Below are 27,534 nucleotides of genomic sequence, written 5' to 3'. Positions count from 1 at the left end.
AATGTAGAACCTTGCTAAAATGACACTCATATTTTTCTAAAAATTATTTGTTGGGATTTAGGTTTCAGCGTACAACCATAATAACCGTCAAAATCTAGACAGTCACTACGTTCTATTTTAAAGTTCTGTAAAAGAGTAGCAATAAGTACTGACATAATTATTATTGCTAGTTCTTCTCCAACGCAGATTCTTTTACCTTGAAAAAAAATTACATTTTAGTTAGTCTACAAGTCTTATCTTACCAGTTAAAAAAGGAAGAAGTAGCTCCGATTTACAAAATCTTCCATCCTTGTCCAAAAATCTTTCAGGATGAAATTCTTCTGGGTCTTTGTAAACTTTTGGATCCATGTGAATGGCCCATAATAATGGCGTTATCATTGTGCCTTTAGGAGTTGTAAATCCTTCAACGCAAATATCTTCAGAAGCGTAGTGCGGTATTCCTAATGGTGCTATAGTTCTAATTCTCATCATTTCGGCAATAGCTGCTTTAGTGTAGTGTAAATTTTCAAAGTCTTCCATTTCCACCGTTTTATTTTGCAACACTTCCATGAGTTCTTGTCGTATTTTGCTTTGCACGTCTTCGTACTGGGCCAAATATAGCAAACCCCAGAATAAGGAACTTGTGGTACTACTAGTAGCACCAATAAAAACGTCATACAAAAGGTAATTCAGCTGCTCGATGTTGTAAATATGCTTAGGACTTTCTTTAGACATTCGTAACAGAAATGCTTCAATAAGATTCGAGGGAGAATCGTCGGTAGACATGGACTTTTGACATTCGTGGATCAGGTGGGTGTGAATTTCAGCAACTTTGTTCACGGCGTCTTTTAGTGCTGGTACTGCGTGTTTGAACTGTGGTAAGAAACTTAAAAAAAATCACCACGTTTTATTAAATATGTAATCTAAGTATAAATCCTAAATCCCACTGATTTAGCTATCATGTTAAAACAATGTTGTAAATCAGCAATCATCTTGTTATTTAACGAAAATGGTTTACCCAAAAACAAAATTCCAGCGATATCGCTTACGTAATTGGTGAGCAATTCTAAAGGATCTACTGGGACGCACAAAACTTTATTTTTCACAGTCTAAAAAATTGCTTCTGTATTTACAACAATTTCTAGAAGACCATCTTTTTTTCTATAGCTTACTTGTACAAATTTTTCGGCGTGATTTTTTACTAACTCCTCACACGCTTTCTTATTCGGTGAAACTTTAGCGGCTCCGACTGTTCTTAAAAAAATTGCCAGGAATTTGTGTTGTTCTCTCCATAGATGAACAGGCGCAAAAGCCACTCCTACAAGAATTTTGAAGTTTCCAGTGTATGTTTTTCTTAGTGCTAGTACCTTTATGTTTGAATGCTGTGTTTATCATGTAGAGAGGCGGCCTTTCAAGCGTTTCGTCTTTTGCTAACACCTTCTTCAATATTTTGGCATCAGCTATGACTGCAACGTTAATCGAGCCGAGTTTGATGCCATAAACAGGTCCATATTTTTGGACAAGCTTTGTTAAAGTCAAATAAGGTGCCACTGGGTCCAGTTTGTGTAAATAACCTATAACTGGCAAATTCCATAACCCGGGAAGGCACTTCTTGTTACGAGAATTTACCAACAAGAGTATTGTTAATATTGTTATTATTACGACAGACACAGCTGTGATCATCCTGAAAATAAATGTCGGTATATTTGCCTTTATTCTCTACTTTTAGTTTAAGTAGACTAGTTTAATTTTAAATGTTTGCTTTGTTACCTTTGTACGATATTTATTTTATAACGCTGTAGTAATGAGCTCCGTACTACGACTAAGTCAAAATATGTTATCTACGCCAATATGGTGTATACTTGCGCTATTTTACAGTCGCGACCTTCCTTTTTGAGACATAATAATCGTACATCAAATGGTTGTTTTTGACAATAATTTAATTGCTTTTTTTGAGGCCGTGCACTTTTTCGAATTTTGAAGATCCAGGTCGTTAATGCTCAGATGGGGTCAACAAAATGGTACTCCGCCTCATTATAGTCTTAACATTCGATACTGTTTGGACGATAATTTCGCACTGTTAAATCCATCTATAGCTAATCATGCTATATTTTTGGAATCAGCACGTCACTATCTATTACCCTGAATTTTTTGAGGATTTTTAGATGACTTCTGGACTCTGGATCAGCATTCGCTAACCTCCCCCTGACTACGGCCTTGTCTAGGGGTTATGAAATATCGAGAAAATATGAAAGTACCAAATTGCTCGATGAACTACATTATTGTACGTCCTTAGGTTATCTTCGAAAAGAAAAACAACTTGAAGGTGTTTATGTTTATACATCGGAAGAATGTCACGTAGAAATTCGTTTGATTTGAATGAGTTCGTCCCCTCAAAACCGAGGATCAAAACTATTAAATAGTAAGCTACAATTGACAAAATGTTCTGAATGTCATTATTATATTCTTATTAAATCAAGACGTTTGTATTTTCACATTTTCGGGAAAATGGGGTGACTCGTTTTTAACTTGATCAATAAAAAATATGAATGCAATGATGAATTACAAGTAAAAACTCACATTTTAGGTACAATTTATTCGGCAAAATTTTGAGCTTACGTCATCAATTTTTGGAGGGGATAAGTAAATATACTTTGATTAAAAATTTATCGTGCCTATCAAATCTTTTCGTTTGTATAAACCAGCTCTGGATAATTTTTATTCCAGAAGGAAACCAGAGAATTTTTACCGTTTTTTTTTCCACCGGACACTTTCAAAATCCATGCATTTCACTGAAACCCATTTTTACTTACATAGTTGCAGAGTTATTTTCTAATAGTCTTCAACCTGGCTTTGTGTAAATAAATAAAATTTTAACAAATTCTTAAGTGTTCAAAGTCGGTTATGGTAAAGAAAAATTTACAACTCGTAGTTAATGGTTTTTTTTAAGCGCCCATTACCAACTTTGACGTAAATAACAATTTACAACACGTTTATCTAATAAATATTTCTTGTTTCAGCTTATTAAATGCCGATTTTTTGTAAAGTGGAATCAAGTATTTACGTGCACACTTTTATTAATTACTCATCTATATAAGACCCAACTAATAATATTAATAATAATAATAATAACATATTTGTGCTTTTACATAATATGAATAAATGCTTGCACACGTCATTTCTTACAGGTGTTATAGCATATAAAGTGACACATTACTTAAGTACAATCACATCGTTCAAAAATTCATGATAAGAGTAGTAACTTTTTGTGAGCAGAAATTTTTTGACAGTGTTTTTGAATAAATTAATATTATAAGTTTTTACGTTTTTACTACACAGAAGAATAAAATTTACACTACTTAACTAAAAACCAAATCTTTCAGATGATTTCCACGGTGTTTATTTTAATAATACTAACAATAATTATTCTGAAACTTTTCCGTAAAAAGACAGACCTTCCAGGACCATTAAATTTACCAATTATAGGCTACTTACACAAACTTGATCCATTAACACCTCATCTGACTTTTACAGAACTTGCTAAAAAATATGGACCAGTTTATAGCATCAAACTTGGCATGGTGTCTGCAGCGGTTATAGCCGACGCTAAAATACTAAAAAAATTGTTAACAAGACAGGACACAGTTCTAAGACCCCCTTTCTACGTACTAGACATCGTATTCCAACGAAAAGGTATCAAATTAGGGGAAAACCACACTGGAAGCTTTCTTGTTTTTGCAGGACTCATATGCACAGACGTAGATCTATGGAAAGACCAACGTAAATTTGTTCAAAATTTTTTGAAGGTAGTGGGAGGTTCCAGGGCTTCGCAAAATAAGAGCACATGTGAGGCGTTAATAAGAAAGCACTCTCAAGAATTTGTACAAGTAAGCAAAAGTTTCACATTTTGCTATTAACAATTTTTCCGATCTTAGGTTGTAAAAAACCATGACGGTGTAGCTATAAATCCGTCGGAACTTATAAGTCACTATATTGTGAATATTACTGGTACGCTATTTGTGGGCAATTCATTTTCAATGAACAAGAATACGGTCACTGAGTTTTCACACTGTTTGGAGGAAATAACTAAAGCACTGGCAAGTCCGTTAAACTTTTTTCCATTTTTACGGTACTATGACTATTTATGACTCATGGTGAGGCACAAATTTAAAGTTGATTTTGCAGCTTTTTGCCGATATTCAAAAAACACTTAACTTTGATAGACCAGGTTCTCCACAGAATTCGTAAAATTCAAAACCAACTGTTAAGTCAGTGTGAAAAATCTAACAGTAAAACTGATCTTCCGTCGAGTCTTATCGAAACTTTTCTGATGCAGATGTCCAAAGACAATCAACACATTTACAACCTTAATCAGCTGCACCACCTTTTGCTTGACCTATCTCTAGCTTTTTTTGACACCACTACAACTTCCCTTCAGTGGATCGTACTATATTTAGCCCAACATGAAGAAGTGCAAAATAGAGTGCGACAAGAAATTCTTGATAGACCAGTGGACGACTTTTTAAATTTACATTATACTAGGGCAACCTTGGCCGAAGTAGCTAGAATTAGATCTATAGCGTCCATAGCATTCCCGCACTACGCTTCTGAAAATATTAGCATCGAAAATTTTACCATCCCGAAAGGTACGCTGTTAATGCCACTCTTGTGGGCGATTCATATGGACCCACACGTCTTCGCAGAGCCAGAGGAATTTCGTCCTGAAAGGTTTTTGGACAGCGATGGAAAATTTTTTAAACCAGAGGGATTCGTTCCATTTCAATGTGGTAAGGTGGAAGTTTTACGTGGTTGGAGGGTGAAGGTGTTTGTTTAAGGCAAAAGGATGTGTCCTGGGGAAGACATAGCACAGATGATTATGTCAATATTTGTCGTCGATGTCCTGAAGAACTTTCAAATTCAACGAACTGACACTTCTCCAGTTGATTTAAGTGGTACTTGTGGTGCCTCGTTACGCCCTAAACCACAAGAAATTGTTTTTAGAAAAATATAAGATCCGTGTTTTCTATGTTCTATGTATGTTCACATTTTCTATTTTTTAAAATATATTATACCTATGACTGCAAAAATCTGTTTAGTGAAAAGTTTAGTTTAGTTTAGCATGAAATGTAAAAATCTATTGTTACGAAATAAACCCATACGCCGCTTATGAAGTCGCGATGGGTATTCCAGAAAGACCTCGACTGCGGAACTTAAATAATAAATAAACCCACATTTGCTTTCAGAGGATCGTAATCGTATTCGTCGTACAAACAATACTATCATCAATAATAATATTCTGAAAAAATTTCCATGGAAATGCCATGGGAATGATAATAATTTACTGGAAATTTCCAGTGTTAATATGTTTTTTTGGAAAATTTTTGGCAATTATTTTTCGTGTTTCTGTTGGGTTGAAAATCCCCCATAAATAGGAATGCTTTTCTATTCGAATAAAGACATTTTCAGTTTTCTTTGGAATATTTTTGGAAATTGTTTTGCTATTTTTTACTGTCATTTGAAAATCTTGGGAGAAAATTGTTCAAATACTTAATTTGCAGAAAACTCTATAGGGACAGCAATTGTTCCTACTTAAATCAACCGGTTTCAACATTTTTTGGAAACTACCTTTTCTGTTCTCCTCAGTTATTTAAAAAATTGCCATGAAAATAATTTTGTTCTTTTTTTGTCGTCTTATTTCCGGTTTTTATTTGTGTTTTTTGGAGCTTTTTGTCGTTTTATTTGGCACTTTTTGTTTTCTATTTTAAATAGCTTTTTTCGCTTTTATTTCCTTAATTTTTTAGTAGTTGATTTTTTTCGCCTTGTCTGTCATTTTCCTTTGACGACTTGTTGTGTCGCTTTTTCCCATTCTTTGCTCACATTTTTGTGGCCTCTTTATTTGTGACCTTTATTGGTTATTTTTCTTCTCTTTTATGCCAATTTTTTTTATCAGGTTTCCTTGTTTCTAATTTTTATCGCCATTTTTTTATATTTTTGCGTACCTCTTTGTGCAGCTTTTTGTTGTTGGCATTTTTTACCGCATTTTTTGTTACATTTTGACTGTTTTTTGTATCGTTTTTTACTACTTTTTTAGTTGCTTTCTTTGGAGATTTTTTAATTACATATATTAAAGTATTGATAAGATGTAAATTAAATTTCCTAACCAACTCCTATTCATATAGTAGGAAAAAAGGTCCCAAATAAATAATAGCATAGGTCCCTAAGAATCTAGAACCGCTCCTGGGGGTTCCCGAGGGAAATTCTGTTGAAATAACTTTCCACTAATTGCTTTTACACTGTTTTATTTAGCACTTTTTTAAAGCATCTTTCTGTCGCTTTTTGTGGCCCTTTTTGGCTTTTTTACTTCATTTTGTATTATTGTCACATTTTTATGCCCTTTTTGACTCCTTCTTTTAGCCCTATGTTTTTGTTACTCTTCTTTAGAGTCTTTTTATTCTTTTTTGTAGCTTTCTTTGAAACTTTTCTTTGTCTCGTTCTTTTAGTTCTCCTTTATGGCGCATTTTTTTGTCATCTATCTGGGGCCCTTTTGCCATCTTTTTATGTATTTTTTGTCACTTTTTGACTACCCTTTTTAGCCTCAATTTTTTTGCTGTCTTCTATTTTGTACTTTTTGGTGCATTTTTATTGTTTTTGGCGTTTTTCTGTGGCGCTTTTTTTGTCGCCGTTTTTCCGCCTTTTTTCCGCCTTGTTATGTATGTCCCTTTTTGTTGCCACCTTTTTTGTTGTTTTTTTTTAGTAAAAATTTTGTTTGCTTCTTTGTCGCTTTTTGATTCCTTTCTTCACATTTTCTTGTCGTCCCCTTTTGTCTCTTTTCTTAATTGCTTTTCATCGTTTTCCATATTTTTGTTCATTGTTTTGCATTTTTAGCGCTCTTTTCATTCCTGAGCGTAAAAACTGGAGGAGATAGCAGATAAGTGTTATTATATTTATATTATAAAACATACTGAGACATTTGTGTTGCTTCAATTCTTGATTAACTTTGTCCTAAATCCATTCTTGTCCATTTATAAAGAAAAAATTTTTTTTGTCTTTCTTTCATAGCGTTTCCATTTAACAACTTCTGTATTTTTCGTTATTTTTCTGTTAGGTTATTGTCGATGTATTCCATGGCTCATTTCTCAGTTCGGTACGAGGCCTATGGGGTTTCTAGTATGTGCGGCGGTGATAGGTGACTCATTGTCGGTGACGGCGGCCGGGCGGCGTTCGCTAAAGAAAGCCTGGAAGCCGAAGTCGCGATGGGTATTCAAGAAAGACCTCGATCACGGAACCTCTAGAAAAGGAGTATGGGTTTATACAAACTTCTACGACTTCCCTTTGTTGAATTTTTGATTTCTCAATTTTTCAGGTTTTTAGATTCTCAGCTTTTGGATATTTCTGTTTTGAGATTTTTCAGTTTCTTGAAATTTTAGTTTTGAGATTTATCAGTTCATTTATTATTCAATTTTTCAATTTTACAATTTTTCAATTTTCCAATTTCACGATTTTCAGTTTTTAGATTTTTCGATTTTTCAATTTTTAACTTTTATAAATTCTCAATTTTTCGATTTTTCAATTAATCGATGTTTTGAGCTTCCCATTTCTTGAATTTCGACTGTTTCGATTTTTCAGTTTTGCAATTCCTCAATTTTTCGATTTTTCAGGTTTTTGATTTTTCAATTTTTCTGTTCTTTAAGGTTTCAATTTTTGGAATTCATTTTTTTGATTTTCCGATTTTTCAGTTTTTTAATTTCTCAGTTTTTGGATATTTCAGTTTTGGGATTATTCAGTTTTTTGTTCATTTTTCAACTTTTCGAAATTTCAGTCTTAGGATTTTTAGTTTATTTATTATTTTAATTTAATTTTTCAGTTTCACGATTTTCCATTTTTCAAGTTCTCAATTTTCCGATGTATCAATTTTACGTTTTTCCAATTTTTCTCTTCTTCAATTTTGCGATTTTTAAATATTCCGAATTTTCAATTTTTCAAATTTGGCTTTTATAAACTCTCGCTTTTTCGATTTTTCAATTCTACAATTCTTCAATTTTTCAGTCTTTTAGGTGTTTTATTTTTCAATTTTTCAATTGTTGAAGGTTTCTATTTTTCGACTTCACTTTTTGACTTATTGATTTCTCAATTTTTCAATTTCTCAGTTTTTGGATATTTCAGTTTTGAGATTTTTCAGTTTTTTTCTCATTTTTCAATTTTTCGAAATTTCAGTTTTCGGATGTTTCAGATTATTCGTTATTCAATTTTTCGATTATTAATTTTCCGATGTTTCAGTTTTACGTTTTTTCTATTTTTCTCCTCTTCAATTTTACGATTTTTAAATATGTATTTCGATTTTTTGATTTTTCAATTTTTGACTTTTCTAAATTCTCAAGTTTTCAAAATTTCAATTAATCGATGTCTTGATTTTTTCATTTCTTGACTTTCCACTGTTTCGATTTTCCAGTTCTTCAGTTCTTCAATTTTTCGATTTTTCAGGTTTTTGAGTTTTCAATTTTTCGTATTTTAAGGTTTCGATTTTTCGACTTCAATTTTTTAATTTCTCAATTTTTCAATTTTTTAGATTCTCAGCTTTTGGACATTTCTGTTTTAAGATTTTTCAGTCTTTCTTTCACTTTTCAATTTAATTTTTCAATTTCAAATTTTTTAATTTCCGATATTTCAATTTAACACTGTTTTCTCGTTTTATTTAGCGTTTTTTTAAAGCACCTTTTTGTCGCTTTTTGTGGCCTTTTTTTTGGATTCGTTCCTTTTTTTTACTTTATTTTGTATTATTGTCACATTTTTATGCCCTTTTTAACTCCTTCTTTTAGCCCTATGCTTTTGTTACTCTTCTTTAGAGTCTTTTCATTCTTTTTTGTAGCTTTCTTTGAAACTTTTCTTTACCTCGTTCTTTTAGTTCTCCTTTATGGCGCCTTTTTTGTCATCTATCTGGGGCCCTTTTGCCATCTTTTTATGTATTTTTTGTCACTTTTTGACTTCCCTTTTTAACCTCAATTTTTTTGCTCTCTTCTATTTTGTACTTTTTGGTGCATTTTTATTGTTTTTTGGCGTTTTTCTGTGGCTCTTTTTTGTCGCCATTTTTCCGCTTTGTTGTGTATGTCCCTTTTTGTGACCACCTTTTTTGTTGTTTTGTTTTAGTAAAAATTTTGTTTGCTTTTTTGTCGCTTTTTGATTCCTTTCTTCACATTTTCTTGTCGTCCTTTTTTGTTTATTTTTTTAATTGTTTTTTTTTTGCATTTTTGGCGCTCTTTTCATTCCTGAGCGTAAAAACTGGAGCAGATAGCAGATAGTGTTATTTATTATATTTATGTTATAAAACATATTGAGACATTTTTGTTGCTTCAATTCTTGATTAACTTTGTCCTAAATCCATTTTTGTCCATTTATTAAAAATATTTTTTTGTCTTTCTTTCACAGCGTTTCCTTTTAACAACTTCTGCATGTTTCGTTATTTTTCTGTTAGGTTATTGTCGATGTATACCAAGGCTCATTTTTCAGTTCAGTAGGACGCCTATGGGGTTTCTAGTATGTGCGACGATAATGGGTGACTCATTGTCGGTGACGGCGGCCGGGCGGCGTTCGCTAAAGAAAGCCTGGACGCGGAAGTCGCAATGGGTATTCAAGAAAGACCTCGATCACGGAACCTCTAGAAGAGGAGTGTGGGTTTATACAAAAGCCACCTTCGGGAACGAGGATTATTATTACACACTACATTATTTTGTAAGTTATATTTCTTTAAATATTACTTTCTGTGGTTTAGGAGTTATTGAAGCACCACAAGTATAAGTCAGATCTATAGGACATGACTCAGGATGTTCGATTATAAAGTTCTTTAAAACATTAGCAACAAATATTAACGTCATCTCTTGTGCTAGTCCTTCTCCGACACACATTCTTTTACCTTAAACAAACACCGTTACGTTACTACTATGTACATTTTCCGCCTTACCACAAGAAAATGGAACAAATGATTCCGGTTTAAAGAATTTTCCATCGTCGTCCAAAAATCTCTCAGGACGAAATTCTTCCGGCATTTCGTAAACACTCGGATCCATGTGGATGGCCCATAACAACGGCATTATCATTGCACCTTTTGGAATTGTCAAACCTTCAATGCAGATATTGTCGGAGGCGCAATGTGGTGCTCCAAGTGGTACCACAGTTCTAATTCTAGCAATTTCAGCAATGGTTGCTTTAGTGTAATGTAAGTTAGCAAAGTCATTTATTTCCACTGTTTCAGTACGTAACACATCAAAAATTTCTTGTCGTACTTTATTTTGGACTTCGTGGTACTGCGCCAGGTATAATATAACCCACAGTAGAGACGTTGTGGTTGTTTCAGTAAAAGCTATAAAAACGTCGAATATGAGGTAGTGTAGTTGATCAAGGTTGTAAATGTCTTTAGGACTGTCTTTGGACATCTGTAGTAGAAAGGCCTCTACTAAGCTTGGCACTGAGTCTTTATTGTCATCATGCATGGATTTTTCACACTCGTTTACCAGTTTGGTTTGTACTTGACGCACTTTATGAACGGCGTCTTTTAGTGTAGCTAGTGTTCTTCTGAACTGTGGTAAAAACCTAAAAAATAACCAATGTATAATAATTTGGCTACAAAGTTTTCCCTCACCGTAGAAATGGCAAAAAATTCAGTGGGCCTCCAAAAGCTATGGTTTTAACCACATCGTCAAGATTGCGTGCTAAATCAGTAACCGTGGTGTCTTCCAACGAAAATGGTTTGCCCAAAAGTAACACACAAGCTAGACCACCTACGAAATGGGTCACCAGTTTTGAAGGATCCAGTGCCACACAATCAGCCTCATTTTTGACAACCTAATAATTGCAAAAATAGTTACTCAGATTTCATAGTACCAACCAACTCACTTGTACAAAATTTTCGGCATGCTGTGTTATCAACGCTTCACATTTTTTCTTGTTTGGTGAGACTCGAGTGGCCATTTTCAAAAAATTTGTTACAAATTTACGCTGATCTTTCCATCGTTCCACAGACGTGAAGAGGATTCCTGCAAGAACAACACAGCTTCCAATGTGGATTTTTTTTCGAGGTTGGTGGATACTGGATACCTTTGTTTTGGAATGCAGTGTTTGTCATGAAGAGTGGCGGTCTTGCAACAGATTCGTCCTTTATTAGGACTTTTTTTAATATTTTGGCGTCAGCTATGACAACAACGTTGATCAAGCCGAGTTTGAGGCCATAAACGGGTCCGTATTTTTTCACAAATTGGGTTAAAGTCAAGTGTGGTGCTTTTGGATCGAGTTTGTGGAGGCAGCCTACAATGGGTAAATTCCAAGGGCCTGGAAGGTGTTTTTTGCCGCGGAAGTAATTCAATAGAAGTATTAGTATTGTTATTATTAAAACATAAATGGCCATAACCATCTGAAAAATATTTATATATATTATTTATATTTTCTGGTGCAAGTAAAATACATACCTTTTGGAAATATTTCTTTTCGTTTCTTTAGGTGGATTATTTTCGGAGCACGTCACGATAGTGATAAAATTTTCACTTTACTTTACTTAGAAATTTAAAAAAATCAAACAAGTTCAGGTTCGAGTATAATAAAATTGTAATTGTTTTTTTATTACTGCACCCAAAACGTCGCAGAATTCGACTTACAAGGCAGCAAAATTTAACTCGCTCTATAAAGAGTTTGTTTTTATCATTTTGCATAAAATAACTACGAACTCAAACAAGTTTGTGGTTAAGACATCAAGCTATAAATATAATACTTGCTCACCCAAATACACTTTTGAATATAATTTATGTTAATGATATTTGTATTAGTGGTACCTGTTTCATTTTACTAGTTTGTCAATGAATGTTTTAACATTTATGAATTTATCTATTCTTCTTTTGGTATTTCTAGTAATTCTATACAGTTTCTGTATCAAAATGTACGGGGATTGCGTTCGAAATGTGTTGAATTTTCTCAATTTTCCGAAATTTTTGTTTTGGAACTTTTCAGTTTATTTATTATTCAATTTTTGGATTTTATGTTTTTCCAATTTTTCTCCTCTTCAATATTAGGATTTTTAAATATTTGGATTTTTCAATTTTTGACTTTTATAAACTCTCAATCAATTTTTCCATTTTTCAATTAATCGATGTCTGGATTTTACCATTTCTTGAAATTCGACTGTTTAGATTTTTCAGTTTTCAATTCTTCAATTTTTCGATTTTACAGGTTCTTAATTTTTCAATTTTTCAATTTTTTTATTTCTCAGTTTTTGGAAATATTAGTTTTGGGATTTTTCAGTTTTTCTTTCATTTTTTAATTTTTCGAAATTTCACTTTTGGAATTTTTCAGTTTATTCAATTTTTCGATTTTTAGTTTTTCAATTTCACGATTTTCAATTTTTCGATATCTCAATTTTCCGATGTGTCAATTTTACGTTTTTCCAATTTTTCTCTTCTTCAATTTTATGATTTTTAAATATTTCAATTTTTCAATTTTTCAAATTTAACTTTTATAAACTCACACTTTTTCGATTTTTCATTTCTTCAATTCTTCAATTTTTCAATTTTTAGGTTTTTAGTTTTTCAATTTTTAATGTTTTGATTTTTCGACTTCATTTTGATTTTTTGATTTCTCAATTTTTCAATTTTTCGAAATTTCAGTTTTGGGATGTTTCAGATTATTTGTTTTTTCAGTTTTTAAATTCTTCAATTTTTCGATTTTTCTGCTTTTTGATTTTTCAATTTTTCGTATTTTTAAGGTTTCGATTTTTCGACTTCAATTTTTCGATTTTTCGATTTCTTAATTTTTCAATTTTTTAAATTTTCAACTTTTGGAAACTTCAGTTTTGGGATTATTCAATTTTTCGATTTTACAATTTTTCAATTTCACGATTTTCAATGTTTCGATTTCTTTTTTCCGATGTTTCAATTTTCCGTTTTTCCAATTCTTCTCTTCTTCAGTGATTCAGCGATTTTTAAATATTTAGATTTTTTAATTTTCAAATTTGAGTTTCATAACCTCCTACTTTTTCGATTTTTCATTTCTTCAATTCTTCAATTTTTCAATTTTAAGGATTTTGATTTTTCAATTTTTTAGGGTTCCAATTCGACTTTACATTTTTGACTTTTTAATTTCTCAATTTTTCAGTTTTTTAGAATCTCAGTTGTTGGATATTTCAGTTTTGGGATTTTTCAGTTTTTCTTTAATTTTTCAATTTTTCAAAATTTCACTTTTTGGGATTTTTCAGTTTATTCAATTTTCCGATTTTCAATTCTCAATTTCACGATTTTCAATTTTTCGATGTCTCAGTTTTCCGATGTTTCAATTTTACGTTTTCCAATTTGTCTCTTCTTCAATTTTACGATTTTTGGATATTTAAATTTTTCGATTATTCGAACTTGACTTTTATAAACTCACTTTCGATTTTTCATTTCTTCAATTCTTCAATTTTTCAAATTTTAGGTTTTTAATTTCTCAATTTTCTGATTTTTCGAATTCACTTTTTTGACTTTTTGATTTCTCAATTTTTAAATTTTTCGAAATTTCAGTTTTGGGATGTTTCAGATTATTTGTTTTTTCAGTTTTTAAATTCTTCAATTTTTCGATTTTTCAGGTTTTTGATTTTTCAATTTTTCGATTTTTTTAAGGTTTCGATTTTCGACTTCACTTTTTTGAATTTTCGATTTCTCAATTTTTCAGTTTTGTAATTTCTCGGATTTTGGATATTTCAGTTTTGGGATTTTTCAATTTTTCTTTTATTTTTCAATTTTTCGAAATTTCGCTTTTGGGATTTTTCAGTTTATTCAATTTTTCGATTTTCAATTATTCGATATCTCAATTTTCCGATGTTTCAGTTTTACGTTTTACAATTTTTCTCTTCTTCAATTTTACGATTTTTAAAAATTTCGATTTTTCAATTCTTCAATTCTTCAATTTTTAGGTTTTTAATTTTTCATTTTTTTAAGGTTCTGATTTTTCAACTGCACTTTTTTGACTTTTTGATTTCTCAATTTTTCAACTTTTTAATTTCTCAGATTTTGGATATTTCAGTTTTGAGATTTTTCAATTTTGTTCTCATTTTTCAATTGTTCGAAATTTCAGTTTTCGGATGTTTCAGATTATTTGTTATTCAATTTTTCGATTTTTAATTTTCCGATGTTTCAATTTTACGTGTTTTCAATTTTTTTCCTCTTCAATTTTACGATTTTGAAATATTTCGATTTTTGAATTTTCCAATTTTTGATTTTTTTTAAATTTTCAATTTTTCGATTTTTCAATTAATCGATGTCTTGATTTTCCCATTTCTTGACCTTCCACTGTTACGATTTTCCGGTCCTTCAATTCTTCAATTTTCCGATTTTTCAAGTTTGGATTTTCCAATTTTTCGAAATTTTTAAAGTTTCGATTTTTCGACTTCACTTTTTTGAATTATCGGTTTCTCAATTTTTCAATTTTAGATTCTCAGCTTTTGGATATTTCAGTTTTGTGATTTTTCGGTTTTCCTTTCATTTTTCAATGTTTCGAAATTTCAGTTTAACTATTATTCAATTTTTCGATTTTACAATTTTTCAAATTTTCCATTTTACGATTTTCGGTTTTTTAATTTTCCGATGTTTCAGTTTTACGTTTTTTCAATTTTTCTCTTCTTCAATTGTACGATTTTTTTAAACATTTCGATATTTCAATTTTTCAAATTTGACTTTTATAAACTCTCAGTTGTTCGATTTTTCATTTCTTCAATTCTTCACCTTTTTAGGTTTTTGATTTTTTAATGTTTCAATTTTTTAAGGTTTTGATTTTACGACTTTACTTTTTGAATTTGATTACTCAATTTTTCAAATTTTTAATTTCTCAGGTTTTGGATATTTCAGTTTTGGAATTTTTTAGTCTTTCCATTCTTCAATTTTACAATTTTTAAATATTTCGATTTTTCGACTTTTCAATTTTTGACTTTTTTAAATTCTCAGTTTTTCGATTTTTCAATTAACACATATTTTGATTTTTCCATTTGTTGATATTCGACTGTTTCGATTTTCCAGTTCTTCAATTCTTCAATTTTTCAATTTTGTAGAATTTTTGATATTTCAGTTTTGAGATGTTTCAGTTTTTCTTTCATTTTTCAATTTTTCCAATTGAAAAATTTTTCAATTTGACTTTTATAAACTCTCAGTTTTTCGATTTTTCATTTCTTCAATTCTTCAAGTTTCCAATTTTATAGGTTCTTGATTTTTTTAAGGTTTTTATTTTGCGACTTCACTTTTTGACTTTATGATTACTCAATTTTTCAACTTTTTAATTCTTGTTTTTGAATATTTCAGTTTTAAAATTTTTCAATTTTTCCATTCTTCAATTTTACAGTTTTAAATATTTCGATTTTTCGATTTTTTAGTTTTTGACTTTTCTAAATTCTCAATTTTTCGATTTTTCAAATAATGCATGTTTTACGTTTTTTCAATTTTACGATTTTTCAATTTTTAAATTTGACTTTTATAAACTCTCAGTTTTTTGACTTTTCATTTCTTCAATTCTTCAATTTTCCAATTTTTTAGATTTTTGATGTTTTAATTTTTCAATTATTTAAGGTTTGATTTTTCGACTTCACTTTTTGATTTCTCAATTTTTCAGTTTTTTAATTTCTCTGTTTTTGGTTATTTCAGTTTTGAGATTTTTCAGTTTTTCCAGTTTACAATTTTTAAATATTTCGGTTTTTCGATTTTTCAATTCGTGACTTTTCTAAATTCTCAATTTTTCGATTTTTCAATTAATCGGTGTTATGATTTTCCCATTTCTTGAATTTCGACTAATTAGATTTTCCAGTTTTTCAATTTTTCGATTTTTCAAGTTATTGATTTTTCAATTTTTTTAAAGGTTTCGATTTTTGGACTTCACTTTTTGATTTTTAGATTTTTCAATTGTTAAATTTTTTAGATTCTCACCTTTTGGATATTTCCGTTTTGCCATTCTTCAGTTTTTCTTTCATTTTTCAGTTTTTGGGATTTTTTAATATTTCGATCCGACTTTCCGATTTTTGACTTCTGGATTTTTCAATTTTAGATTTTTAGATTTGTAGATTTTTCATTTCAATTTTTCGAATTTTTCAAATTCATATTTCAATTTCTTAATCTTTAGATTTTTCGCCTTCCCGGTTTTAATTTTCTCTTTCTCAACTTTTCGTTTTTTCAAATTTTCGACTTTTTTATTCTATTTTTTAAATTCGGTATTTTAATTATTCAGTTTCTCTATTTATCAGTTCTGCAATTTATAACGTTTCCATTTTTTATTTTAGCCTATTTCGGTTTCTCAGTTTTCAGTTTTTTTGTTTTTTTTATTCTCCAATTTTTTAACTTTTAACTTTTCCTTTTTCAATTTTGGCCTATTTCGGTTTCTCAATTTTTCGATTTTCCGACTTCAGCAGGACTTCGATTTCTCGATCTTTTGATCTTTCGATTTTTTTGATTGTTCAGTTTATCGATTTATCAATTTTTCTACATATTTTTAACTTTTCGATTTTGGCCTACTTTTGTTTATCAATTATTTTTTTTTACTTTTCGGATATTCATTTTAATGTGCAGTTATTTAATTTTTTGTCAATTTTCTAATTATGTTTTGTAGAAGTTTGGTTAGGATCAATTAGGGTATTAAGGAATCCAGTTTATGTAGTCGTAAGCGACCTATAACTGGAAGATTCCATAACGAAATAAAATATAACGTAGATATACCTTGATATAGAATTCTAAGGAAGGATTTCTACATTTTGGGGTTACATAGACTATGAAACACAAAAGTACAAACTACAAAACAAGAAAAAAACCTACTAAAATGACACTATTTAGTATTTTCCATGTCACAAGGTTTATATTTCTTTAAATATTATCTTCTGGGGTTTAGGGATTAGCAAAGCACCACACACACCCGTGAAATCCAGCACCGACGACTCAGGACGTTCGATTTTAAAATTCTTCACGACAGTAGCAACAAAAATCGACATCATCGTTTGCGCTATTTCTTCTCCAAGACACATTCTCTTCCCTGAAAAAAAGTCAACCCTCCTCATTTCTTCACAACTTCTTCTATCTTACCACTCTGAAACGGAACGAACGTATCCGGCTTGAAAAATTGTCCTTCGTCGTCCAAGAACCTCTCAGGACAAAACTCCTCCGGGTTTTCGTACACATCTGGATCCATATGAATCGCCCACAACAATGGCATTATCATTGCGTCTTTGGGAATCGTAAAACCCTCAACACAAATGGTTTCGGTCGCATAGTGCGGAAGTCCAGTTGGTGTTAAACTTCTGATTCTAGTGGCTTCAGCAATGGCTGCTTTGATGTAGGGTAAGTGGGCAAAGTCGTCCATTTTTACTTGTTCACTTCGCGATACTTCAAAGAGTTCTTGGCGTATCTTGGTTTGGACTTCGTCGTACTGAGCTAAATATAGCAAAATCCAGAGGAAAGTGGTTATTACAGCTTCAGTGAAAGCTAGAAAAATGTCAAACAAGAGGAAATCTAGTTGGTCGAGATTGTAGATATGGCTAGGGCTGCCTTTAGACATTTTCACAAGAAACGCGTCGATTAAATTTGGCATGGGATCTTCACCGGTGGATTTTTCACATTCGTTTATCAAGATCTGTTGATTTTCAATTTTCCGATGTTTCAGTTTTACGTTTTATTCCAATTTTTCTCCTCTTCAATTTTACGATTTTTAAATAAGTATTTCGATTTTTCAATTTTTCAAATTTGACTTTTGTAAACTCTGTGTTTCGATTTTTCATTTCTTCAATTCTTCAATTTTCAAATTTTATAGGTTTTTGATTTTTTAATGTTTCAATTTTTTAAGGTTTTGAGTTTGCGACTTCACTTTTTGGTTTTATGATTTCTCAATTTTTCAACTTTTTAATTTCTCAATTTATGGATATTTTAATTTTGAGATTTTTCAGTTTTTCGAATCTTCAATTTTACAACTGTTAATCATTTCAATTTTTCGATTTTTCCTCTTCACTTTTTTGATTTTTTGATTTCTCAATTTTTCAATTTTGGATATTTCAGTTTTGGGATTTTTCAGTTTTTCTTTCATTTTTCAATTTTTCGAAATTTCAGTTTTTCAAATTTAACTCGGTGTTTCGTCTTTTCATTTATTCAATTTTCCAATTTTATAGATTTTAGATTTTTTTAATGTTTCAGTTTCTTAAGGTTTCGAGTTTACGACTTCACTTTTTGACTTTCTGATCTCTCAATTTTTCAACATTTTAATTTTTCAGTTTTTCTAATCTTCAATTTTACAATTTTTAAATATTTCGATTTTTCGATTTTTCAGTTTTTGGCTTTTCTAAATTCTTAATTTTTCGATTTTTTAATTTTTGGATTTCTTTAAGGTGTCGATGTTTCCTATTCACTTTTTTGATTTTTCGATTTCTCAATGTTTGAATTTATTAGATTCTCAGCTTTTGGATATTTCAGTTTTGGAATTTTTCAGTTTTTCTTTCATTTTTCAATTTTTTGAAATTTTAGTTTTGGGATTTATCAGTTTATTTATTACTCAATTTTTCGATTTTTCAATTTTTCAAATTTGACTTTTATAAACTCTCAGTTTTTTGATTTTCATTTCTTCCATTCTTCAGTTTTCCAATTTTATAAGTTTTTGATTTTTTAATGTTTCAATTTTTTAAAGTTTTGAGTTTGCGACTTCACTTTTTGGTTTTATGATTTCTCAATTTTTCAACTTTTTAATATCTCAATTTATGGATATTTCAATTTTGAGATTTTTCAGTTTTTCTAATCTTCAATTTTACAACTTTTAATCATTTCGATTTTTCGATTTTTCAATTTTCGACTTTTCTAAATTCTCATTTTTTTTATTTTTCAATTAATACATGTTTTAATTTTCCCATTTGTTGATTTTCGACTGTTTCGATTTTCCAGTTCTTCAATTCTTCAATTTTTCGATTTTCCCATTTTCCAGTTTTTCAATTCTTCAATTTTTCGATTTTTTTTGAGGTTTCGATTTTTTCTCTTCACTTTTTTGATTTTTTAATTTCTCAATTTTTCAATTTTGGATATTTCAGTTTTGGGATTTTTCAGTTTTTCTTTCAATTTTTCGAAATTTCAATTTTTCAAATTTGACTTTTATAAACTCTCAGTTTTTCGACTTTTTATTTCAATTTTCCAATTTTACAGATTTTTGATTTTTCGGTTTTTTAATGTTTCGAGTTTGCGACCTCACTTTTTGACTTTCTGATCTCTCAATTTTTCAACATTTTAATTTTTCAGTTTTCTAATCTTCAATTTTACAATTTTGTAAATATTTCGATTTTTCGATTTTTCAATTTTAGACTTTTTTAAATTCTCATTTTTTTTATTTTTCAATTAATACATGTTTTAATTTTCCCATTTGTTGATTTTCGACTGTTTCGATTTTCCAGTTCTTCAATTCTTCAATTTTTCGATTTTCCCATTTTCCAGTTTTTCAATTCTTCAATTTTTCGATTTTTTTTGAAGTTTCGATTTTTTCTCTTCACTTTTTTGATTTTTCAATTTCTCAATTTTTCAATTTTGGATATTTCAGTTTTGGGATTTTTCAGTTTTTCTTTCATTTTTCAATTTTTCGAAATTTCAATTTTTTAAATTTGACTTTTATAAACTCTCAGTTTTTCGACTTTTCATTTCAATTTTCCAATTTTACAGATTTTTGATTTTTCGGTTTTTTATTATTTCGAGTTTGCGACCTCACTTTTTGACTTTCTGATCTCTCAATTTTTCAACATTTTAATTTTTCAGTTTTCTAATCTTCAATTTTACAATTTGTAAATATTTCGATTTTTTGATTTTTCAATTTCTGACTTCTAAATTCTCAATTTTAAAATTTTTCAATTAATACATGTTTTGATTTTCCCATTTGTTGATTTTCGACTGTTTCGATTTTCCAGTTTTTCAATTCTTCAATTTTTGGATTTTTCAATTTTTTGATTTTTCGATTTCTCAATTTTTCAATTTTTTAGAATCTCAGATTTTGGATATTTCAGTTTTGGGATTTTTCAATTTTTCTTTCAGTTTATTTATTATTCAATTTTATAATTTTTCAATTTTTCATTCACGATTTTTAATTTTCCGATGTCAGTTTTACGTTTTTCCAATTTTTCTCCTCTTCAATTTTACGATTTTTAAATATTTCGATTTTTCAATTTTTAAATTTGACTTTTATAAACTGTCAGTTTTTCGACTTTTCATTTCTTCAATTCTTCAATTTTTCAATTTTTTAAGCTTTTGACTTTGCGACTTCAATTTTTGACTTTTTGATTTATCAATTTTTCGATTTTTTAATTTCTCACTTTTTGGATATTTCAGTTTCGAGATTTTTCAGTTTTTCCATTTTTCAATTTTACAATTTTTAAATATTTCGATTTTTCAATTAATCGATGTCTTGATTTTCCCATTTCTTGACTTTCGACTGTTCCGATTTTCCAGTTTTGAGGTTTTGGATTTTTCGAATTTTCAGGTTTTTGATTTTTTCAATTAGATTCTCACCTTTTGGATATTTCAGTTTTGGGATTTTTCAATATTTCGATATGTCGATTCTTTTACTTTTTCGATTTTTTATTTTTAGATTTTTCGATTTCTTGATTTTTCATTTCAATTCTTCCATATTTCAATTTTTCAATTTTTCAAATGTTTCAATTTCTTAATCTTTTCGATTGTCAAATTTGTGCTAGTTCGATTTCTCAATCTTTTCACTTTACGATTTTCAGTTTTTCGGTTTTCAATTTTCCGATGTTTCAATTTTACGTTTTTTCAGTTTTTCTCTTCTTCAATTTTACGTTTTTTAAATAAGTATTTTGATGTTTAATTTTTCAAATTTGACTTTTATAAACTCCCAGTTTTTCGAATTTTTGATTTCTTCAATTTTCCAATTTTATAGATTTTTGATTTTTTAATGTTTAAGTTTTTTAAAGTTTTGAGTTTGCGACTTCACTTTTTGGCTTTATGATTTCTCAGTTTCTCAACTTTTTAATTGCTCAGTTTTTGGTTATTTCAGTTTTTCCATTCTTCAATTTTACAATTTTTAATAATTTAGATTTTTCGACTTTTCAACTTTTGACTTTTCTAAATTCTCAATTTTTCGGTTTTTCAATTAATACATGTTTTGATTTTCCCATTTATCGGTTTTCCAGTTCATCAATTCTTCAATTTTTTTATTTTTTTGAGGTTTCGATTTTTCCTCTTCAATTTTTTGATTTTTCGATTTCTCAATTTTTCGAAATTTCAGTTTTTCAAATTTGACTTTTATAAACTCTCAGTTTTTCGACTTTTCATTTCTTCAATTTTCCAATTTTATAGATTTTTGATTTTTTAATGTTACAGTTTTTTAAGGTTTCGAGTTTGCGACTTCACTTTTTGACTTTCTGATCTCTCAATTTTTCAACATTTTAATTCTTCAGTTTTTCTAATCTTCAATTTTACAATTTGTAAATATTTCGATTTTTTGATTTTTTTGAGGTTTCGATTTTTCCTCTTCAATTTTTTGATTTTTCGATTTCTCAATTTTTCAAGTTTTCGAAATTTCAGTTTTTCAATTTCTGACTTTTCTAAATTCTCAATTTTTCCATTTTTCAATTAATACATGTTTTGATTTTCTCATTTGTTGATTTTCGACTGTTTCGATTTTCCAGTTTATCAATTCTTCAACTTTTCGATATTTCAATTTTTCGATTTTTTTGAGGTTTCGATTTTTCCTCTACATTTTTTTGATTTTTCGATTTGCCAATTTTTCAATTTTTTATAATCTCAGATTTTGGATTAATCAGTTTTGGGATTTTTCAACTCTTCTTTCAGTTTATTTATTATTCAATTTTTCAATTTTACAATTTTTCAATTTTTCAATTTTTCATTCACGATTTTTAATTTTCCTATGTTTCAGTTTTACGTTTTTCCAGTTTTTCTCCTCTTCAATTTTACGATTTTTAAATATTTCGATTTTTCAATTTTTAAACTTGACTTTTATAAATTCTCAGTTTTTCGACTTTTCATTTCTTCAATTCTTCAATTTTACAATTTTTTAGGCTTTTGATGTTTTAATTTTTCAATTTTTTAAGGTTTTGATTTCCCAACTTCACTTTTTTGACTTTTTGATTTTTCAATATTTCAGTTTCTCAATTTTTGGATATTTCAGTTTCGAGATTTTTCAGTTTTTCCATTCTTAAATTTTACAATTTTTTAATGTTTCGATTTTTCGTTTTTTCAATTTTTGACTTTTCTAAATTCTCAATTTTTCAATTTTTCAATTAATACATATTTTAATTTTCCCATTTTTTCCGATTTTTCAGGTTTTTGATTTTTCAATTTTTCAATTTTTTTAAGATCGCGATTTTTCAACTTCACTTTTTTTATTTTTCCATTCTTCAGTTTTTTTTTCATTTTCCAGTTTTGGGATTTGTCAACATTTCGAATCTTCGACTTTTCGATTTTTGACTTCTGGATTTTTCGATGTGTCGAATCTTTTAATTTTGGATTTTTCAATTTTAGATTTTTCGATATTTCATTTTGATTCTTCGATATTTCAATTTTTCAAATGTTTCAATTTCTTAATCTTTCGATTTTTCGACTTCCCGGTTTTAAATATTTCGATTTTTCAATTTTTAAATTTGACTTTTATAAACTCAGAGTTTTTCGACTTTTAATTTCTTCAATTCTTCAATTTTCCAATTTTTTAATATTTCGATTTTTCGTTTTTTCAATTTTTGACTTTTCCGAGTTCTCAATTTTTTGATTTTTCAATTAATACATATTTTAATTTTTCAACTTTTCATTTTTTTTAAGGTCGCGATTTTTCAACTTCACTTTTTTGATTTTTAGATTTTTCAGTTTTTAAATTTTTAGGGTCTCACCTTTTGGATATTTCAGTTTTTCTTTCATTTTCCAGTTTTACGATTTCAGTTTTGGGATTTTTCAATATTTCGAATCTTCGATTTTCCGATTTTTTACTTCTGAATTGTTGGATGTGTCGATTCTTTTACTTTTTCGGTTTTTCAATTTTAGATTTTTCGCTTTCTCGATTTTTCATTTCAATTCTTCGATATTTCAATTTTTCAAATGTTTCAATTTTTCGTTTTTAAAATTTTCATTTTTTTTTTTTATTTATTAAATTTTTCGATTTTTCAGTGTTGTGATTTCCCGATTTATCGAAATTTGGAAGTTTCGATGTTTTAATTGTTCAGTTTCCCGATTTATCAATTTTCCTATTTTTGACTTTTCGATTTTTCGATTTTGGCCAATTTCAGTTTCTCAATTTTTCGACTTCTCGATTTCTCGATCTTTTCATTTTTCGATGTTTCAATTTAATGCGCAGTTACTTTTTGTAGGAGTTTGGTTAACTAACCTATAATTGGAAGATTCCTTAATAAAATAAAATATAACGTTGATACCTTGATATAGAATTCTAAGGAAGGATTTCTATATTTTGGGGTTACATTGACTATGAAACACAAAAGCACAAACTACAAAACAAGAAAAAACCTACTAAAATGACACTATTTAGTATTTTCCATGTCAAAAGTTCCACATCTATATTTCTTTAAATATTATCTTCTGGGGTTTAGGGATTAGCAAAGCACCACAAACACCCGTGAAATCCAGCACCGACGAGTCAGGACGTTGGATTTTAAAATTCTTCACGACAGTAGCAACAAAAATCGACATCATCGTTTGCGCTATTTCTTCTCCAAGACACATTCTCTTCCCTAAAAAAAAGTCAACCCTCCTCTTTTCTTCACAACTTCTTCTATCTTACCACTATGAAACGGAACGAACGTATCCGGCTTGAAAAATTGTCCTTCGTCGTCCAAAAACCTCTCAGGACAAAACTCCTCCGGGTTTTCGTACACATCTGGATCCATATGAATCGCCCACAACAATGGCATTATCATTGCGTCTTTGGGAATCGTAAAACCCTCAACACAAATGGTTTCGGTCGCATAGTGCGGAAGTCCAGTTGGTGTTAAACTTCGAATTCTGGTGGCTTCAGCAATGGCTGCTTTGGTATAGGGTAAGTGAGCAAAATCGTCCATTTTTACTTGTTCACCTCGCGATACTTCAAACAATTCTTGTCGTATCTGGGTTTGGACTTCGTCGTACTGAGCTAAATATAGCAAAATCCAGAGGAAAGTGGTTATTACAGCTTCAGTGAAAGCTAGAAAAATGTCAAACAAGAGGAAATCTAGTTGGTCGAGGTTGTAGATATGGCTAGGGCTGCCTTTAGACATTTTCACAAGGAACGCGTCGATTAAATTTGGCATGGAATCTTCACCAGTGGATTTTTCACATTCGTTTATCAAGATCTGTTGAATTTCGCGCACTCTGCCGACGATTTTGTCTACCGACTTTAGTGTGGCTTTGAACTAGGGTAAAAAACTACAAAAAATGATACGTTCAAGACAATATAGTTTGGTTATAAATTGTCTGCATACCGTAAAAGGGGCAAAAAGTTTAATGCACCTCCAAAGGTTACAAATTCCACTAGTTTATCAAGATTGTGTACCAAATCGGTGACCAGTTTGTCATCCAGCAAAGACGCCTTGCCCAAAAATAACCCACCAGCGATACTGCTGACGCACTGAGTGACAAGTTCTGCAGGATTCACTGGTACACCAGGAGCTTGAGTTTTCACAGCCTAGTTGCAAATTCGAGTGAAAAGTTCTAAACTTTTTGTCAACCAACTTACTTGTACAAATTTTTCAATTTGTTTGGTCACCATCTCCTCCCAGTTTTTCTTATTTGGTGAAATTTTAGAGATCCCTGCTCCTTTCAGAAAATTCGCTACGAATCTACGCTGGTCCTTCCATACATCAAGGGATGTGAATACGAGTCCTGTAAAAATATACAGTCTTCAAACTTTTCTATAGAAGCAGTACCTTTGTTTCCGAATACAGTGTCTATCATGTAAAGATGAGGTCTTGCAAGCGCTTCGTCCTTTGCTAACACCTTTTTTAATATTTTGCCATCACCGATAACGACAACATTAAGCGAGCCAAATTTGATTTTATAAACGGGTCCATATTTTTGGACAAGGTTTGTTAAAGTCAAGTGAGGTGCTTTTGGATCCAGTTTGTGCAAGTAGCCTACAATGGGTAAGTTCCAGGGGCCTGGGAGACATTTTTTGCCAGTTTTCGGCAGAAGTATTAGTACCACTATTATTATTATTAAGAACCACAAAGCCGCGATCATTTTTGACGACTGGGTTATAATAATGTCCTCATTCGCCTTCAATTTTCCACAAGGTACATAAAAACTTAAATCATAAAGTATCTAGTAGAACAAGTATTTTCGTTGCTTCGTTTGAAATAATAAGAATCATTATTAAAACAAGTTTAGTACTACGCAGTTGTTCTCACACTTATTTCGTAGCTACCACCAGTCGACACTAATCACTTCTACCAATCACTTTTTTGACGAAAGCAATATACAGGGTTTTTCAAAGGTTTCACTAAACTTCTCTTCAAATCCAACCGCCCTTTTGCCCGCTTCCACTCTCATTTTCTCCCTTTTTGTTTCTTCTCTCACTATGTACCCCAGCGTATACTTTTTTAATCCCAATGTCCATTTTAAGTTTTTCAGTTTTTAACTTTTCTGTTTTTCGGTTTTGGCTCTTATGATTTGTCGGTTTTTTAATTTTCAGTTTCTCGTTTTCGATTTTTGGATTTTTTAAATTTGCGATTTTTCGACTTCGATTTCTAAATTTTTCAGTTTCTCGATTCTTCAGTTTTTGTTCGATTTTGCAATTTTTCGATATTCAGTTTTGGGATTTCTCACTATTTCGATTCTTCAATTCTTGATTTCTCAATTTTGATGTTTCGATTTCTCAAATTTTCGGTTCTTAAATTTTAGATAATTCAATTTTTCGCGTTTCTACTTCAATTTCTTTTTTGGTTTGTAAATTTTTTGTTTTATGCGACTTTTGAACTTTTGGATTTCTGGATTTTCAGTTTTTCAATTACCCAACTTTTCGATTTTTCAATTTTTGATGTTTCTAAACTATCAGTTTTTCGATTTCTCATTTTCTCGATTAATCAATTTTTGGTTTTTCCCATTTTTCGAATTCTCGACTTTTCAGTTTTTCAGTTCTTCAGTTTTTGGAATTTTTAGGTTTTTTAGGTTTTCAGTTCTTCGTTTTTCTTAAATTTTCGATTTTTTTGCTTCGATTTTTCAACTTTTCGATCTCTAGATTTTTCAGTTTTGAAAATTTTCAATTTTTCGTTTCTTCAATTTTTCTCCCATGTTTCAATTTTCCAATGTTTCAATTTTCCAATGTTTCAATTTTGGAATTTTTCAAATATTTCGATTTTTCAATTTCTGAAATATTTGGTTTTCCGAGTTTTAAATTCTAGATTTTGAATTTTTCGGTTTTTGAAGTACAATTTCTCGATTCTCAATTTTTCGATTTTTTAGATTTTCGATTTTTCGTCTCTGATTTCTAGATTTTTCAGTTTTTCGATATTTCAGTTTTGGGATTTTCACTATTTCGATTCTTCAATTTTGACTTTTTCGATTTTTTAAATTTTCAGTTCTTAAATTATAGATAATTAAATCTTTCGCGTTTCTGCTTCGATTTGAGGAATTTTCCGTTTCCCCATTTTCGATTTTCGATTTTTTTTATTTTAAATTTTTAAATTTTTGAGTTTTTAAGTTCTCAATTTTTTGATTTAGCTTTGCAATTTTTTTGATTTTTTTACTTTTGTAGTTTTTGATTCCCGGATTTTCAGTTCTTCAATTACTCAATTTGTTGATATTGCCGTTTTGGGGGTGTTAAATTTTTCGATTTCTCAATTTTTGACGTTTCTAAATTTTTAATTTTTACTTCCCGAGCGTAAGCAAAGGAAGTATTGTAATCGAGTCCGTCGGTCGACTCTCTACTTTTACGTTTTCTCGATCTTTCATGACCCCTAGAAGACGAAGAAATAGGTCTCCCATTTCCGTCTGTCTGTCCGTCTGTCCGTCTGTCCGTCTGTCCGTCTGTCCGTCTGTCCGTCTGTCCGTCTGTCCGTCTGTCCGTCTGTCCGTCTGTCCGTCTGTCCGTCCGTCTGTCCGTCCGTCTGCCGTCCCGGATTTTTATTAGACAGATAATCTCCGAAAGTACTCGACCGATTGTTGTGAAATTTTGTACTTATATTAAGAATATCATGTAGATGGTAAAACGCTAACCAAAATTTGTCTAATCATCCCCACCACTAATGCGATGACGTCACTTCAAAATTGTACATAGTAAATGGGTTTTCAATTGTATAAAATAACATAGTCCTACACATGTAGTTTACAACTCTGAATCGACTTTTCACCCGAAACGTCCAGATTTTTGGAAAAAAAATTAAAATTATAAAACAACATTTTGAAATTTAATTTTTAATCTGCTAACCAGAATGCTTTGAAAAGTTGCAGATGTTTTAAGGCTATAAAGAGCATAATAAATTTATAGTCAAAAAATATTTGCTTATCCCCTCCAAAAACTTGATGACGTCAGCTCAAAAGTTTGTGGAATAAATCATATCTAAAATGTACAAAATATGATGAGTCTGTACTTGTGATCTAT

At 30.0% G+C, this 27,534-nt stretch overlaps 6 protein-coding genes across 6 annotated transcripts; 1 reads left to right on the top strand and 5 right to left on the bottom strand.

The window, feature by feature from the left end:
• Positions 1-26: 26 nt before the first annotated feature.
• LOC135131725 (cytochrome P450 2U1-like) lies at positions 27-1,788 on the bottom strand. Its single transcript, XM_064059573.1, has 5 exons — positions 1,750-1,788; positions 1,347-1,663; positions 1,152-1,297; positions 243-1,088; positions 27-196 (listed from the first exon to the last, which is right to left on the bottom strand). Exons 4-5 carry the CDS (start codon positions 763-765, stop codon positions 27-29), a joined length of 693 nt encoding a protein of 230 aa, XP_063915643.1. The 5' UTR covers positions 766-1,088; positions 1,152-1,297; positions 1,347-1,663; positions 1,750-1,788.
• On the bottom strand, positions 903-1,662 carry LOC135131724 (cytochrome P450 2J6-like). The gene is made up of 3 exons (XM_064059572.1): positions 1,347-1,662; positions 1,152-1,297; positions 903-1,088 (listed from the first exon to the last, which is right to left on the bottom strand). The coding sequence occupies exons 1-3, from the start codon at positions 1,660-1,662 to the stop codon at positions 903-905; spliced, it is 648 nt and encodes a 215-aa protein (XP_063915642.1).
• A 42-nt stretch (positions 1,789-1,830) lies between the features above and the next one.
• Positions 1,831-7,326, top strand: LOC135131723 (cytochrome P450 306a1-like). Its single transcript, XM_064059571.1, has 6 exons — positions 1,831-1,888; positions 3,442-3,672; positions 3,721-3,866; positions 3,915-4,108; positions 4,165-4,766; positions 7,148-7,326. Exons 1-6 carry the CDS (start codon positions 1,831-1,833, stop codon positions 7,324-7,326), a joined length of 1,410 nt encoding a protein of 469 aa, XP_063915641.1.
• Positions 7,327-9,678: 2,352 nt separating this feature from the next.
• On the bottom strand, positions 9,679-11,609 carry LOC135132692 (cytochrome P450 2J3-like). Its single transcript, XM_064060864.1, has 6 exons — positions 11,436-11,609; positions 11,068-11,380; positions 10,867-11,006; positions 10,613-10,815; positions 9,935-10,563; positions 9,679-9,886 (listed from the first exon to the last, which is right to left on the bottom strand). The coding sequence occupies exons 2-6, from the start codon at positions 11,378-11,380 to the stop codon at positions 9,711-9,713; spliced, it is 1,461 nt and encodes a 486-aa protein (XP_063916934.1). The 5' UTR covers positions 11,436-11,609; the 3' UTR covers positions 9,679-9,710.
• Positions 11,610-16,816: 5,207 nt separating this feature from the next.
• Positions 16,817-17,514, bottom strand: LOC135131722 (cytochrome P450 2U1-like). The gene is made up of 2 exons (XM_064059569.1): positions 17,043-17,514; positions 16,817-16,992 (listed from the first exon to the last, which is right to left on the bottom strand). The coding sequence occupies exons 1-2, from the start codon at positions 17,512-17,514 to the stop codon at positions 16,817-16,819; spliced, it is 648 nt and encodes a 215-aa protein (XP_063915639.1).
• Positions 17,515-23,516: 6,002 nt separating this feature from the next.
• LOC135131721 (cytochrome P450 2J3-like) lies at positions 23,517-25,175 on the bottom strand. The gene is made up of 5 exons (XM_064059568.1): positions 24,863-25,175; positions 24,673-24,818; positions 24,460-24,621; positions 23,743-24,349; positions 23,517-23,692 (listed from the first exon to the last, which is right to left on the bottom strand). The coding sequence occupies exons 1-5, from the start codon at positions 25,173-25,175 to the stop codon at positions 23,517-23,519; spliced, it is 1,404 nt and encodes a 467-aa protein (XP_063915638.1).
• Between the last annotated feature and the right edge of the window lie 2,359 nt (positions 25,176-27,534).

This window comes from Zophobas morio, unplaced genomic scaffold (assembly GCF_036711695.1).
Source record: "Zophobas morio isolate AGI-343-1 ecotype UQ-CSIRO unplaced genomic scaffold, CSIRO_AGI_Zmor_V1 ptg000021l, whole genome shotgun sequence".
Taxonomy (NCBI): Eukaryota; Metazoa; Arthropoda; class Insecta; order Coleoptera; family Tenebrionidae; genus Zophobas; species Zophobas morio.
Note: the sequence above shows the minus strand (reverse complement) of the source record. Positions and strands in the feature narration are given on the sequence as shown.